This window comes from Gigantopelta aegis, chromosome 3, assembly GCF_016097555.1.
Source record: "Gigantopelta aegis isolate Gae_Host chromosome 3, Gae_host_genome, whole genome shotgun sequence".
Classification (NCBI taxonomy): domain Eukaryota; kingdom Metazoa; phylum Mollusca; class Gastropoda; order Neomphalida; family Peltospiridae; genus Gigantopelta; species Gigantopelta aegis.
In genome coordinates this window covers 48908527-48925266 of record NC_054701.1, presented here as the reverse complement: position 1 = coordinate 48925266, position 16740 = coordinate 48908527, and the positions used below count along the sequence as shown (strand labels likewise).

At 34.2% G+C, this 16740-nt stretch overlaps 1 protein-coding gene across 1 annotated transcript in view; it reads right to left on the bottom strand.

The window, feature by feature from the left end:
• Positions 1-16472, bottom strand: part of LOC121368166 (integrator complex subunit 2-like) — a 30293-nt gene extending 13821 nt beyond the window's left edge. The window contains exons 1-10 of the mRNA XM_041492782.1: positions 16092-16472; positions 13554-13692; positions 11776-11887; positions 9789-9902; positions 9140-9270; positions 7967-8143; positions 7263-7432; positions 5596-5721; positions 5181-5252; positions 1666-1780 (exon numbers count right to left, since the gene is read on the bottom strand). Of these exons, the coding sequence (XP_041348716.1) occupies positions 1666-1780; positions 5181-5252; positions 5596-5721; positions 7263-7432; positions 7967-8143; positions 9140-9270; positions 9789-9902; positions 11776-11887; positions 13554-13692; positions 16092-16378 (1443 nt within the window). The 5' untranslated portion in view covers positions 16379-16472. The remainder of the gene's footprint in view (positions 1-1665; positions 1781-5180; positions 5253-5595; positions 5722-7262; positions 7433-7966; positions 8144-9139; positions 9271-9788; positions 9903-11775; positions 11888-13553; positions 13693-16091) is intronic.
• Between the last annotated feature and the right edge of the window lie 268 nt (positions 16473-16740).

The following is a 16740-nucleotide window of genomic DNA, read 5'->3' as shown; positions in this document are numbered from 1 at the left end:
GCTATGTCTCCAACATACAATACTTGTTACACACGGTCTACAGTAGTCACACCCCACTCTGGATATAACTTTTGGATGGTAAAGTTGTAAACTAAAACTGTTGAAATAAAATATTTTATTAACTACATTTGTTGTACATTGTACAAAATAGTGATATAAACATGTATCTAATACTCAAATAGAATACATATATACACACACACACACACTTATTTATACTATATATATATATATATATATATATATATATATATATATACACACACACACACACACACAAACAAATATGAAACAGCTTAGAACGTTTATAATTATTGGTGTGATCTAAACCGGTCTTGTCCACGCCTCCTTGTGTAAATTAGTTGTCAATTAAATCCTTGCAGCTAAAGCTCAGCTGCTAAATCAAAGCGTGTTGCACGTGCGCCTTCTGAAATATACATCTCCTTTGTTTTGGCTTGACTCAAGTAGATCGAATAAACATAAACGACACCACCAAAAGAAACAAGTGTAACAATGTTATACACTGTTACGATTGTTGAAAGGAGACCTTTGCAAATCTCTATGGTGTTAAACTCATTCTTAATCTCACGTTACATCGATGGGGTTTATTTAAAGATATGGGCTTCTTTCCGATCAAATGATTAATCATGGTCACGACTTGCCGCACAGGATTCAGACCCAAGCGGTGGGCCATTGTTAAAGCGATAGCTCACTTTGTGAGGTGTTAATTCCTACTTAATTATACACTGTTTAATTAACGTTTACGAGCTAAATGGATTTATTCAGTTACTCGAATTTGTCAGGATTTAACAGGTCCATAAAATTATTTACATGCAAGTAGTCAACTTATATGACGTCAGACGCGTGCTTGTTTTTCCTAAAAAAAAATTTTTTTTAGCCACCTGTCGTTAAACGTACACTTTCCGTTAGGCATTTTAGCAGAAGTGATTTACACATCTACCCGTTTTTCTTTTTCTTTTTTTTAATGTCATACTGGTATATATTTTTTATCCAGATTCCATGCTTGAAGAATTGTGTCGCCATCTCAATTAAGATTATCTACTCGTGCTCTAACGAGCACCACTACGCCTATCTATAGACCAAATAAACCAACACAGTATTTCCTGCTCAACAACTGACCAATGGCAGTCGACCTCATTATAATCATTGATGCGTTTAGGTATTGTTTTTGTGGGGGGTTTTCTTTCTTTTGGGGGAGGGGTACCTAAGTAAAACGTGATTATTTATGTATTTGTAACATCACTAAAAAAAAAATTAGAAACAAAATTTCGAATTTCCAGGACTTTCCCGGAGGTAAACTGACTTTTCCAGGACATTTAAGGACTTTCCAGGGTAAAAAAGAAAATTAAGCACTTTCCAGGGTTTTCCAGGATGCGTGCAAACCCTGAAGAAAGCCGGAACTAGTTTGCTGCTGGCATTTTAAAAATAAAGGTAAATTGCCAAAAGTTATATAATAAATAGAAAATTCCATGTTTTTTGTCCAATATGATTTATATCTCATCTTGTGAAGTGTGCAATCATATCACACTTGTCGCGCTTGCGCTACTCGTAAGATATGATTGCAAACTTCACTCGATGACATATAAATCATATTTGACAAAAAACATTAAATATCCTCTATATAGCAAACTGTTAGTAACTCACCTTCATGCCGAGAGTGTTGCACACCAAATCAGCAATTGCATGCATGTGGTTGTGGTGGAAGTGAAGAGCCAACAAAAACAACATCTCACCAAATGACGTAGTGTTGGCAGTTTCTCTGAAATAAAACAGAACATTTGTTTGAGTTTTTTAAACTACATTTTAACAATGAATTTAAAAAGAAAGCTTAATTTTGTTTTATTATTTTAATATCAGACCATCATTAAAATCTGAATTTTTTAATATCCGTATCAAATTAATGCAGCTGCACCAAAATTATAGCTACATTTATCCACAATTTTATCATCCTACCTACGTTTAGTGCTGCCATGTCACATTGTTTTTATCCCCTACCTTTAACTATCAATGCTACACCCTAATTTATTTCTGCATAAATTAAAAGAATAAAATCATAAGCAAACTAGCAACACTGTTTATTTGTACCATACCTAGGTTGTTTTCCCATTGACAATAGTATGCAATAAACAAAGGATACTCCCCAAGTGTCCTGTGATATCATAATTTATCAGCATGAGTTGATAAAAGTATGAAATGTGAGGCTTGCCGATGATTTTATACTTTTATCAACGAGTGCTGATAAATTATATTATCACAAGACACGAGGGGGATATTCTTTTTATCATCCATTAGCATTCCTTTCATTCGCAACAATTGTAAACAATGTCAGTAATGTGGGTTGAATGTCACTATATTTGGCAGCGATGTGATATCACTAATGATAGGTTTAGCGATGAAACATACACAGTGACATAACAAAAGACGCGATATCGCCTTGGAGAATATTGCAGGAGATATAGCAAATTATAGTGCCAGCGATATCTCCTACAAAAACCTTTAATGGATGATAAATCTATATAACTGCACACTATTTTTAAACCCCACCTATCACAAGCCAAACTTCCTTACCGTGCATGCAATGTTACCGTGCATGCAATGTTACCGTGCATGCAATGTCACGTAGGGACATTGTTCAAGTCAGTTACTGCATAATCTTACATGTCGTATGCATGGTTATTTGCAAACTTCCGATGTTTGATTGTGTAATTTAACAACACCGTATCAAAGCTTGTTAATAAAATTGATATCAACTGTAACCTTTATTAGTAGCCATATTTAACCTAAAATGTTAAAAAACAAATACAGTGCACAAATAAAACCCACCTATAAATAGTGTTAAAAATATATACATATGTCATTTTATTTATTTATTATAGATTTTTTTATTTATCTATTTTAATTTAATTTTGTGCATAATATTATAGGCCTACATATTAAATGGTATAAAACAACCCATAATACAACAACAAAACATAATAGGATTTTTTAAAGATTCATGATCCAAAATGGTCCAATTATATTATTAATTATGGCTTAACTGTTTTTGTATTTAGGATACTGACAGAATAATCATACATACAGTTATATATGTACTTTCTCATCAATTATCCAAATTGGGTTTTCCCCCCAAAAAAAATAACAAAACGTCAACAAGTTAATAAAACAAGCATGAATTAAAATAATGGTTTGTGCTTTCAATTGTATAAATACAGTTGAATCCCACTGGCTCGAACCCCGTCGGTGCTCGAAAAAGTGTTCGACCCATCGGGTAGTTCGACCGAAACATTCGGTCAACATCGGATATTTCCGTAACATCAGTTAGAAAGTTGAATTAGATACATATTATTTTGGTAACTGCAAACTAAAAAATTTCATCAAGGTGTTATATAGCAAATATCAAAGTGAAAGAATTTATTACAAATTACTCCAATTGTGTGATATAGAAGCCCTTGTCGGTATTAATTAAAAGTGTGGTTGCTGAAGTGACGACAGCTGAGAAACTCTCCCATTGTTTCATTTAAAACTGGTCTTTAAGACGTGTTCAGAATAACGCTGTATGTATGTATATGTATATGTATGTGTGTGTATGTATATGTATTTATCATATAATATCTTACATTTTCAGTGCAATCAAAGAATGTGATATTTTTCAGATTACATACTTTAAGAATTTGATAACTTTGTAAATTAGATGTAAATTAGGCGAGGTCTCGGCACTAGGTTTATTGATATTTAAGCAAACGTACTAGGGTGACACTCCATGATTGACGTTTGCATTCATAGTCATCAAATAAAAACATTTCAATGGCAATTTGACACTGAAAGCTGTCCAGCGTTCAGAAAACAAAAAACGTTAGGCATGACTTTATTTTGATGTAAGAACATCGAAAATGACGTCATTCGAGTTTGACGTCATTTCCATTCAAAAATACACCGTGCCACATATTCTTACGTCATTTGAATATCTAGTAATGGCGGTCTGGAATTAAAGTTGCATGTACAGTTTACAAAAACATGTTGTATTAAGCTTGAGCTTATATGATAAAGAGATTATTACCCTCGTGTATTTTGGTATCGTCAATATCATATATTACGAATAAAAATAATGTATTATGCTCGCATAATACAATTTTTTATTCCTAATATATGATATTGACGATACCGAAAAATACTCTGGTAATAACCTCTATGTATGTGTATGTGTATACCTATATATGTATGAGTGTTTGCGTATATTTTTGTGCATGTGCAGTATGATGATTGTTCCACACCATACATAGCTGTGTTCATACCATTGCATATTACATTATGAATTTATTACATATATGCATTGTACTGTATACATATATATTATCTCCTGTAAAACCCATCTTGTCACTGTCAAATATTGTTATTTTATATTCCCCATATGCCGTTGTGTAATGGCCTGGGAGAAATAAAATTCTGTTCTGTTCTGTTCACGCCGAGGCCATTTTGTGCACTAATTATTTGATTGAAATCACGGTTCATCGAACAGGTACCGTAACATTAGCTGTACTTGAAAGATCATTACTGATTGCCGCATAACACAAAACATGACAGGTATGGTAAAGAAAGGAGTGCATGGCTATTGTTGCGATTCTCCAATTCATCTATAGCTCGTTCCACCTAAATAATTAATCCAAAGGTTGTAATAACCAACTGCGCAAGCGCAGCAATTGTTGGCCCTTTTCGGTTGTTTTTCCATTTGATATTTGATGGATCACCAGTTCGAGGGAAATATAGCTAATAACACAGACAGGACCGATAATTTAGTTTGAGCGAAGGCTTATAGTCGACCCTGGATGTGTTCAAACCCATTATCAGTTAATAAAAGGGTTTACCAAACAAAAAACTCGGGACTTCGTTGCAATGTGATCGACCCTTCCGAGGTCCTATTGTACATTGTATGATTTTTTACTGAATGTCAAACGTTGAATCATATTTAGCACTTGCTTTAAAAAAACAAAAAACAAATTTACATTAAAAAATGCTCTACAATTAAACTAGTGCCCCGTTCTGTTAAAATCCTAGCAAGAACACTGGAGCCTACATATGTTACTACTCCACATGAAGGTTATACTTTCTACCTCTGTGCATTTCTATTAAAAATAATATTATAGTTTATATTTTACTATTACTTTTCAAACATGCCCTCTGTTGACATGAGCCAAGTGATCCATTCAATAGCTTGCTGTTCTTGATCCATTGACCTGAAAACAAATAACACAATGCATATTACTTAAATTAACCACAATAATGTACTTGTGTTTGTCTTATTGCTAATAAAGTAGTTCAAGTAGATATACCTGTACCAGTTAACAATATATAATTCTGAAATAATCATTATGTGTAGAAATCCTAGCAATTTGCATCAACACAAAACATGAGTTTAGATTTATTGAAAAAAAATCTCAAGACCTTTCAGTCTCTACGATTTGCGTCACCAGTAAAACTCAATTTGCAACAGCTGAAAAAACAGCATTATGTCTGCAAATGGTCAAATACAACATAGTTATCCCCTAATTTATTTATATAACTATAGCGCAAACGTACCCAAGCAAATAAGGACATGCTATGAGCATGGACAGCCCCAGACATATGAAGTGAGCACCAGTTTTGGATGGCGGCGGTCTTGCTGTGATAAGTTCCAGCAGTGATGACATTTCTTCTTCTGAGTACCTGCAATTTACAACACTAACTTATCTTTACATTGTTTATAAGGGTGGACAACTTTCAAAACTTTTATTGACTATCAGTAAGTAAAAAGATTCATTTAATGGATGGATGTATGAATGAATTTAACAACACCCCACATGGGTGCCATTAATGCAATTCTGTTTAAGGGACATAGACAATTACTATTATATTCAGTGGATGTTGTCATTGACATGCTTTGATTAATTGGTATGCTTTGCATGTTAAAAAGAAAGAAAGAAAGAAAGAAAAAAAAGAGAGGAAATTTTACATTTCTAACAAGTATTAATTTGTATACAATGGAATAGACAAACAATGGATATACCAGTAATGTTAGCCTTCATCTTCTTATGGAAAACCAAGTAAGATATTTTACTTCATCAACTAAACAAATAAGGATCGAAGAAAACTTCATTTTATTTAATTTTATGTTATATCCAATGATGCACTTTAGCTACCTGAAGTGTTTGTCCAGGACTATGGGTTACCTGTTAGTGGGAGAGAAGTAAGTACTGTACAGTGGCCTTACACCCATTTAGTTATTGATGCTTGCTCTTGGCTGAAGTCAGTACTGGGATGCAAACTCAGTACCTACCAGCTTAAGTGTGAAGACATAACCATTATACTAACAAGGCCATTAGCTGAATAAAGGATTGAAAAAACTGAGCATTTTCTCTTTCGTGAATATTTATCATACTAACGACAAGTTTGTTACCCACTTATTGGAAGGAACACTAAAGTGATACCATCCAATAAATAAAGATGACCAAAATTGATTGCTCTATGACATTTATGTTAACCCGAAATAGATGCCTCTATGACAAGTAGATTAAATGAAAGTGTAAGAGCCATAAATAAGTATTCATTGGAAAATATTTTTTTAATTTCTTTGAAACGTCTTCGAGGATATAACAAACAGAATACTGAACATGTGTCTGTTAAATACCACTTATTCTACAACTTGTTTTAAAATGTATCCAACTCGCATTTATTACTTAAATAATTTAAGAGAACTCATAAAATAAAATGGTATCTAATGGCTACTTATATAGTATTTCCTATGTACATGTGTATAATAAAACCTACTTGAGAGTAGCCATGCCCCTGAGTGCGCAGTACAACTTTATCATACTGCTGGCATTAACCATGTTGCTCTATGTAGTATTTCCTATGTACATGTGTATAATAAAACCTACTTGAGAGTAGCCATGCCCCTGAGTGCGCAGTACAACTTTATCATACTGCTGGCTTTAACCATGTTGCTCTATGTAGTATTTCCTATGTACACGTGTATAATAAAACCTACTTGAGAGTAGCCATGCCCCCGAGTGCGCAGTACAACTTTATCATACTGCTGGCATTAACCATGTTGCTATATGTAGTATTTCCTATGTACACGTGTATAATAAAACCTACTTGAGAGTAGCCATGCCCCTGAGTGCGCAGTACAACTTTATCATACTGCTGGCATTAACCATGTTGCTCTATGTAGTATTTTCTATGTACACATGTATAATAAAACCTACTTGAGAGTAGCCATGCCCCTGAGTGCGCAGTACAACTTTATCATACTGCTGGCTTTAACCACGTTGCCTTCACTCATCAGTTCATATTTCTTGGGCAGCAGCAGAGCCACTTGTCCAAGAAGATTGTCACGCAATGCCTGAAGCAATGAGCCAGGTGAGTCACACTTTTTCTGAAAACACACAATAAAATGCCATTAAAATGCAATGCCTGAAGCAATGAGCCAGATGAGTCACACTTTTTCTGAAAACACACAACAAAATGCCATTAAAATGCAATGCCCGAAGGAACGAGCCAGATAAAGCACACTTTTTCTGAAAACACACAACAAAATGCCATTAAAAATTACAGTATTTAAAACAAAAAATATGGCTAATTATTTTTTTTATCAGAATACTGATTGTGAATCTGATACAGTAAAACTTTCTTTACACTATACAAAAATCCATAACAGAGAAAATTAAACACTTTATCGCTTTCATCACAATATATGCCCATTTCAGCAACATCCTGTTTCCTTTATAAGGGGATTACAATTATTATAATTACAGATAAAAGAAAATTGTAATCCCTGATGAAGGCTGTGAAATGCTGCAGAAACGGCACAAATTATGACAAAATTGATATAAAGTGTTTAAAAAGATTTTAATTTCATGCCATGACTCCAAATTTCAATGGTAAAATTTTGTGTTAAAAACAAACTTACCTTTTGTCCAACTTTCACAAACTGAGAGAACCACATTCGAATTGCTTGGTCATTCCCAAGCAGTAAGCTGCTAACAAAAGCTACTAAATCATCTTCTTGTGTGTCCATCTGTCTGTCACTCTCACCAATCTGCAGAGACAGGGAGATAGCCAGACCAGGCATGGTACAATGTTTTACCTGCAGAAGAAAAATGTTTTATATATATATATATATATATATAAACTCGCAACAAAGGTATAAATTTGTATAAAAATATAAAAGTTAATAAATTTTAAATTGCAAGAACTCATAGGATATGCAAGAGTACTGAGTAGAATGAAAAATTTTAAAATGTTATTCATGACGACTTTTTTAAAGTCTAATTTACATACATTTTCCAGTGTTCAGACAAAACACATAGATAGTCAATAGAAAACATGCACAGGATTCAGACAAATTAAATAGACAAGCCTGATGCCATACAATAAAGTGATGGGGCATAATAAATGGACCATAGATTTCATATTATTTCTTTACTGTTATTTACAACAAATGAATGCAGGTTGGTATCTAGCCCAGTCTAATGCGCAGTCACAGTTAAGGATTGATCCCCGTCGCTGGGCCCATTGGGCCATTTCTCTTTCTATCCAGTGTACCACGACTGGCATAACAAAGACTGTGGTATGTTTTATCATGTCTGTGGCATGGTGCATATCACAGATCCCTTGCTACTAATGGAAAAATGTAGCGGGTTTCCTCTTTAAAACTATATATGTCACAATTACCAAATGTTTCACCTCCCAAATAGTCAATGATTAATAAATCAACGTGTTCTAGTGGTGTCATTGAAGAAAACATTTTTTTTTAGAAATGAAAAGTTAAAAGTTTGTTTTCTTTAATACCACCACTAGTTTTATTAACCATCGGCTATTGGATGTCAAACATTTAGGAATTCTGACATTTAGAGAGGAAACCCGCCACATTTTTTTTTATTAGTAGCAAAGGATCTTTTATATGCACCATCCCACAGACAGGATAGCACATGCCACAGCATTTAATATGCCAGTTATGGTGCACTGGCTGGAAAAAGAAATAGCCCAAATGGGGATCGATCCTAGAGCGACCGTACATCAGGCGACCTATTTACCATTGGGCCACATCCCGCCCCTTTTAACAAATGAAAGCAGCACATACACATAGCTGTCGGACATTGAGTGCTTCCTTGGGGTTCATGGTACACAGAGCCTTAAGCATGTCCAGCCGCAGCCGGCCGCTCACCGACTCCTCATCCTGCCGCTCTCCGTGAGAAACCAGACTTCTACACACTGAAACAAACAGATTCAGCAAAATATGGGTCCTTTCTCTTTTTCACAAAAAAACAGCATTCTCACTGAAAATACTGAAAGAAAACCTACATCTGTTCAAAAGTCACGTTCACAGACATATTATTATTATTATTATTATTTTATTTTTTACGTAATATATATCTATCTTATACCACAAGTGATGGTAAGCTTTATTTTAAAACATCAATGAACCCAGAATTTCAAAGCTTGCTAAAACTGTATTTATGGTGGAATCAAGCATGCATCTAGCTCTGAATTTGTTAAATCAAGTCTCATGCAAGGTATCAAGACTAAAATCATTAAAATGATAAAAATTCAATTGTGTACAGTTCCTACACAAATTTATCCTAAAAAATCCCAGAACACACGAAGATAATGCTTTTAAGTTGGTAGATGTACAGGCTAGTTGAAATAAACAGACAAGATGAGTCCAGAGTGACTAACTAATTCAAACTTAGAAATAACATCCTGATAAAAGTACAAATACAGCTATTAACCTTCTGTAAAACTCTCGGGACAATTTGCTACTAGTTGACAAATCAAGCCAGCTCCATTCTTGACACACAGCAACGCCTCTGCCAGATCTGTCATAGGAAGCAGATTTGGCAGTTCTGAAATTAGAAAATAACAAGCATTACAAACAAACTAAACTATAATACCTCTTTTTTTCAGTCACTTCCTGGTATTTGGTAATACTTAAATACAGAATGTATGTTGTAAACTTGGCATCACTGTGAACTATCACATGTGTATAAATTAAATTTGTATCACCTCTTAAAAATATTATTATCTATTATGTGCAACAGCCAAATTTAATACATAGATTTGTACTTAACTTACAATATAGGAATGCTCAAAGGTCACTTGATATAAATTTATTTAGATAATGCAACTCAAGGAAGAGCAACAATCTATGTTTTTTAAATAAAATTTTGATTACCAATAATTATAGTCAGTTAAAAATTTATTAGCAACAACTGCTTAAAGTTATAAATAATCAGAACATCTCATACGGTGTTTTCGCTTCCTATTTATTGCACAAGTTTTTTTTGTGCAAGAATATAAAGCACGAGACCACGTAGCGGTCGTGTGGTATGTGCTTTCACAAAATAAACGAGTGAAATAAACAGGAAGCGAAAACAATGTATGTGAAGTTCTGTATTTATTACATACCTTCTTTATGTTTTACAGAAACGGTTTTTAATTTAACGTCATAACAACACTTTGTTAAATCTATGATCAAAACTCCTTTCATGGATTTACTTAATCTTAAGAATCACTCTGCGGCAGTTTTGTGTAAAGTTTCAAATACGATGTGATGTCATGTTTAATCATATATGACGTCAGTAAATAAAAGGTGCTAACTGCTGTAAAAAGAAAAAGAGAATTCCCGATTTAAAAGTTCCAGTCCATATGTACGATACAAAATACATTTATCACATGGTTTCAAAATGCCTTTATTACTATAGTAAGATTGAACAGGTATGTAATAAAATTGTGTAGTGATCTCTAAAACATGCATAGCGAATTGCGATGTGATACTGAACAAAATGTTCCTGGTTATGTCCCAACACACAGATAGTTTCAGCTTAGTTTAACAATGTTGATGGTTACTCCATTACAATGAAGAGAATTAAACTACTGGTAAAAGACAATGGCCCTTGATCTGACTATGTGGGTCAAAATAGCTCAAGTGTCTCAGTTCTCTGTCTTCAGCGTAATACAATTAAAACAAACTTAAAAACTAGGTTAGTCATAATACTGCACACATTTTCCTAAATCTCATGTTACAGACTTTACTTTGATCTTTTTTTTTTATTCACTCATTTTCATTTCATTTAAACTTATTTTCATGCTTATATCCAGTTACGGTTCAAGCATGCTGTCATGGGCACACACCTCAGCTATCTGTTCAGGACAGTGGGTTAGTTGTTAGTGGTTATTGAGAGAGAAGAGGGTGTAGTGGTCTTACACCGACCCATCGAGTCATTAAAACTCGCTCTGGGTGGATGCCGGTACCGGGCTGCGAACCCTGTACCTACCAGCCTTATGGCTTAACCACAACACCACCGAGGCTGGTAATTTACTTATAACATTAAACTAACATGTTAGTAACTAGTACAAGTGCTACTGGAGAAAACCTGACACTCCTATCCAAAATGGGAGGACTTGTTTCTGATAGGGGTGTTCAGTTTCTTCTTGTAGCAATTGTACTAGTTGGAAACATATAAGTTTAATGTTATGGGTGAACTCTTAAAATAATAAAACAAACAGTCTGTGACATCAGGTAAAACTTAAGAAACTATGTTTATTTAAGAGACTGTACTTAACGACCCTTTAATACTTGTAAAATTGACAGTTTTTAGCACTCAGCACATTCTAGCCCTATACTGACTTACAAACAGAACTGGGATAGAGGACACTTGAGCTATATCTACTTGGTAACCTAGATTTCCAAAATAAAAATCCTCTGACGTGACAAACCTGCTTGTGCAATACACAGCACATCACAAACTTCTTCCAAATACACCTCACTTTCAAACAGTTCCGACTGTTTCTGGAATAGTACAGGTTTTTGTTGATCTTTCACCTGCAACTAGAAAGTATTTAATTTGTTTAAAAACATTTAAAAACAAAAAAACTAAAAATGTGTACTTGACAAAATCCCTTTCATCTCTAAAACTTCAAAACATTAAAATCTAGTTCTCAAACCTCATCATTTAAGGGAAGGTATCACTTTGGCTCCCCACCTGAGACTAGACAAAGAGAGTATTTTTTAGCTCCCCTTAGCATGTGAATTTTTTTTTAATGATAATACTACAAAAGGATTAAATGTCAATGCTAAATACAGTAATATCGTAATTAATGGTTCCACATAACAGGCCATGGAAAACACATTTTGGGTTCTGTGCCTTGTGTTTATGGGAACCAATCAGAAACTGTTTTTAGGTTTTGTGAAAACAAATAACGGGAACACATTTTTAATAACACTGATTTAAATTATTGCAAAAATCTGTGCAAAGAGACATGTTTTCAAACTCATTATAAAGTTGATTTTCGACCCTCTCTGTTACACGTAGCATGGTGTTGTGATTTTGACAGCTAAATAAAAATAATATTTAGGCCTACATCATTTCCTCCCATAACGAAAGCACAGTAAATAGTGGGGGCCTATTCGATTGCCACCTTCAGTACTTGAGCACATGCGTGACATCAACTTTTGTCGACTTAAGTGACAGTAGGCAGAAGGTTAAATATTTTCTACAAAATTATATTTGAATTTAAATACTATTTCTTGACCCCTATACTTAAGCAATACACTACAAGTACAAATAATTAGTGCTAGAGATTTTAGTTCAAATGTGCAATGGGTTGGATTCAGGTTTGCTTGAACAAGAACACAGAAGTACGATTAACACAACAATCCGAATCAGGTCACGTGATTGTATCAAACACATTCTCCAATAGTGTGACATCAGAAACATAATTTTTTTTAATATAATTAATTATATACTATTTTCAATGAATAGTTGTACTCAATATAATAATCATGGGAAACGAAATTTCAGTTCCGTGATTTTACCGACACGGTACCGGAAACGATCATTACCGTGAAATCCAAAGGCCTGCATAATCTAAGTTAGAGAAGCAATTTAATCACTCCCCTTAATTTATTTCATAGTGAGGTCCGAGTTCTGCACTGTTGCATTTTCTAGTATTGGGAATCAAATGAAATTTTGCACAAACCAACAAATGATCAAGTAATAATTAATTAAAAGGTATTTTCTACTTTGTTGTACTAAATATGATTCTTACAAGTTATGGGTGTGATTATATATATATATATATATATATATATATATATATATATATATATATATATATATATATATATATATATATATACACACACACACACACCGCTTTTAAATGATGTTTCTTAGACAAAATAGTTTAACTACATGTATAAATTATAAGTTTCTAATTGTATTTCATTTCCATATACACGTACTGATTAGCAGTGTACCAAGAACAAGGAACTAGAAGGGAAGTAACTCAACTGTACACAAACAGAGCCATGCTTGATGACTAGAATTAAACATTGCTGAAGGTACATACATGTACAAGTAGAAATTAAAATAACCTATTCAAAGGCCTTAAAAATGCACTGCCATCCTCAAAAAATATTTTTAAACTTAAATTGTGTTACCATTACCATCCCGTAATTTTATATTAATATCCTTATACGGTCATAAATGTACCTCAGTCATGATGAACATGAGCTCACTGAGCAAAAGTCGAATACGGCGTGGCGCATCACTGCGTTCAAACTCTAGACATAAACCATGCTGCAGCTGGGAAATGAGTACACTTTCTGTCTGGTTCCCTCCAATCTTAGCTCTACAAATGAATTGAGTAAACAAATGTGATACAATATAAAGACATCAATTACTAGTTTACTAACACTACACAAGAACTAACATGAAATTTGGAATGGAGCATCTATAAATAATTTAAGCAAGGAGGATGTAGGTGGCAATATCATGTGCTGTGTGTACCGGTATATGGGAGTAGTTCAGACCACAATGGATTACATGCATGGCTCGAAATTAATTTTGTTGATTGGGAAGCAATCTTTGCTTTTCCAATTTTAATTCAGACAGTAGTTTTTTGCTAATGTTCACTAGACTAGTTTTTATGCTACATGACCACTCTGAGTACCACATTAAATAGTTCACGATGCTGAACTCTGATTTGAAAAACCGTAACCGGCCAATGTGATCTGAATGAGTTTCGAGAATGTTGTTGGTAGATAATTGTTCCATTATTGGTGTGCACACCAATGTAAAATAGCCGTGTCCACGATGTTGGTACAAATGTAGCAATGTTTTAAAATATTTCATGTTCTTCAATTAAAATGCAGGAAATGCATGACAAACGTGAATCAAGAATTCTGGGATATACTGAAAACACAGGGGTGCAGGAAGTACTCACTCGCTCGCCAAATGCAAGTAAAAATTCTGACTGACGAGTTAAAAAATGCAACAACCAGTCCAACGGGCGATCTTTTTTCCCCCTGACTGACTGTAATTTTCCTTCGAATTCCTAACAGAGCATCGGCCATGCCAGAATTTAAAACCATTCAAATAAGCTGTTGAGAATAATGACGAAATACGTAATACGAGGACTTCGGAGTTCCAAATAAGCAACTGCGTAAGTACGACAGTCAGGAAACAGAGTTAGTCAATACTACTTAGAAATGGATTCTTTACATTCAAATTATGTTGCCGGTTATGAATAGATTGGTCTGTTAAATACTTGTGGAATATAACTTGAATTTTGTAAATCTATATGAATGAAATGATTTTTCAATCAAGTTCTGGCGGATTAGTACAAATTCTGACTGGCTAGTAAATTTTAGTTGGTACTAGTCCAGCTGGCTAGTGAAATATTTTCCATTTCTGCACCCCTGAAACAATTTTTAGAAATAAGATGGAAAGCAAAAGCTGCTTATGAAATGGATTATTGTCATGCATTTTGAGTGACAATTGCCACCTGCCAAATTCGAGCCTTGGCATGCAACAAACCTTTCATTTAAACCAAATGTCACAACTACCAATTGTTGGCCACATAATGAGGGTTCATATGTATAGTAGTTTAAAATATTATTAAACAAAAAAAAGTTAAAATAAGTGTTAAACAATGACACCACTAGAACATATTGATTTATTAATCATTGGCTATTGGATGTCAAACATTTCATAATTCTGACATATAATCTGAGAGAGAAAACCTGCTACATTTTTCCTTTAGTTGTGCAAGGGATCTTTTATATACACCATTCCACAGATAGCATAGCACATACATACCACAGCCTTTGATATATATATATATATATATATCCTCGTTTAATCGAAAACCGTACGACTAAGAAGAAATGGCTGGTGCGCATGCTCAGTCATGTCAGGCTATCAATTTAACGACATTAATGTTTACCTTGTTCAATTTAGAAATAAAATGTATAAAAAGGTAAGTACATACTCGCATGTTATCCCCGTTCCATAAAAAATTACACCAGGTGGTAAGAAAACGTCATTTTAAAAGCATTATCGAAAACCGTACTGACGTTATCAACTTAATGGCAACAACATAAAATCAGCTTTTCCCGTGAAAACAGTAACATGACAGTCACATGACCTAAAAGCGGCTATCTGGAAATGATCCATCATTACTCATTTGGCAGTGGTAGCAGACATGTTTGGTTGTGTGGATTCCGTTGTGCACCTGTTGCTGTTTAGGGATGCATTTGCATTGCATTCATTAAGATTCCAGGGTGCAAATTAACTGTAATAATACATTTCACTGTACATAAAACTTATTTTTACTTTTTTCCCCGCATTTTTAAGGAAATTTGTTTTAAATGTACTTCCTTAACAAGACGTTCTTGTCGTATCAACGATCAAACATGTGCAGACATTACAAAATACCCGGAAGTAAAATAATATGGTTTTCGACAATTGGCGATATATACATAATATATATATGTACCAGTCATGGTGCATACTGATGGGGATTGATCCTAAACTGACAGTCCTTCAGGTGAGCACTTTACCACTGGACTACGTCCCGCCCCTCGTTAAACAATACCATGATCCTCTGATGCCCCAAAGGCAAGTGTGATATATGCAAGGTAAAAAAGACAACAAAACAAATGTCACGAAACTTCAACCATAATAACAAAATTAAAGGCAATTTTTTAATCATGTTTCGACTCCGTCCCTGCATCATTTTTATCTCACCTTAACTGTTGCTCTTTTTTCACATCTTGCTCGAGTGCATGAAAATCTATCGACAGTAGTGCTACAATACTGTTTACGATGTCAAGACCTGAGAGTATTTTAAGAATATCTTTACGTCCTTGTGTCCACTCTTCGCTGGAATCCAGAGGCGAACACAGTGCCATTCTCACAAGACTTGGCAAAACTGGGCGCAGATCCGTCTCACTACAACGTGACAGCGTATCAATGTCGACATTTTTCATTGCCAGAAAAATCCGACTTGTTACAGGTACGTAGTTCTTTGACATTTTGTTAAAATACGAAGACAATGTCTGATTTTGAGAATAAAAACAGGTCTATCATAATTTTAAAAGCTTTTAAGATAATTTTCCTTTAAAACAACTAAATTATTTCAATCTAAAGAGAGCTATATACCAAGGGACACAACTACAAACACTTTTTCTTTACAAATAGGTTGTACTATATGAAATAAAATCCCATAGGCGATAATGTTATGGTACGATATGCAATATATTAACCAAACTATGTCCCCTGGATGTATGACCCCCTGTCCCCAAAGTATTAACTGAAGAAAGTGGAATTTTCCATGACTCAATTTCGATATGACAGGGAACGCCTTTTTCTCATACTATGGAATAGGACATTATAG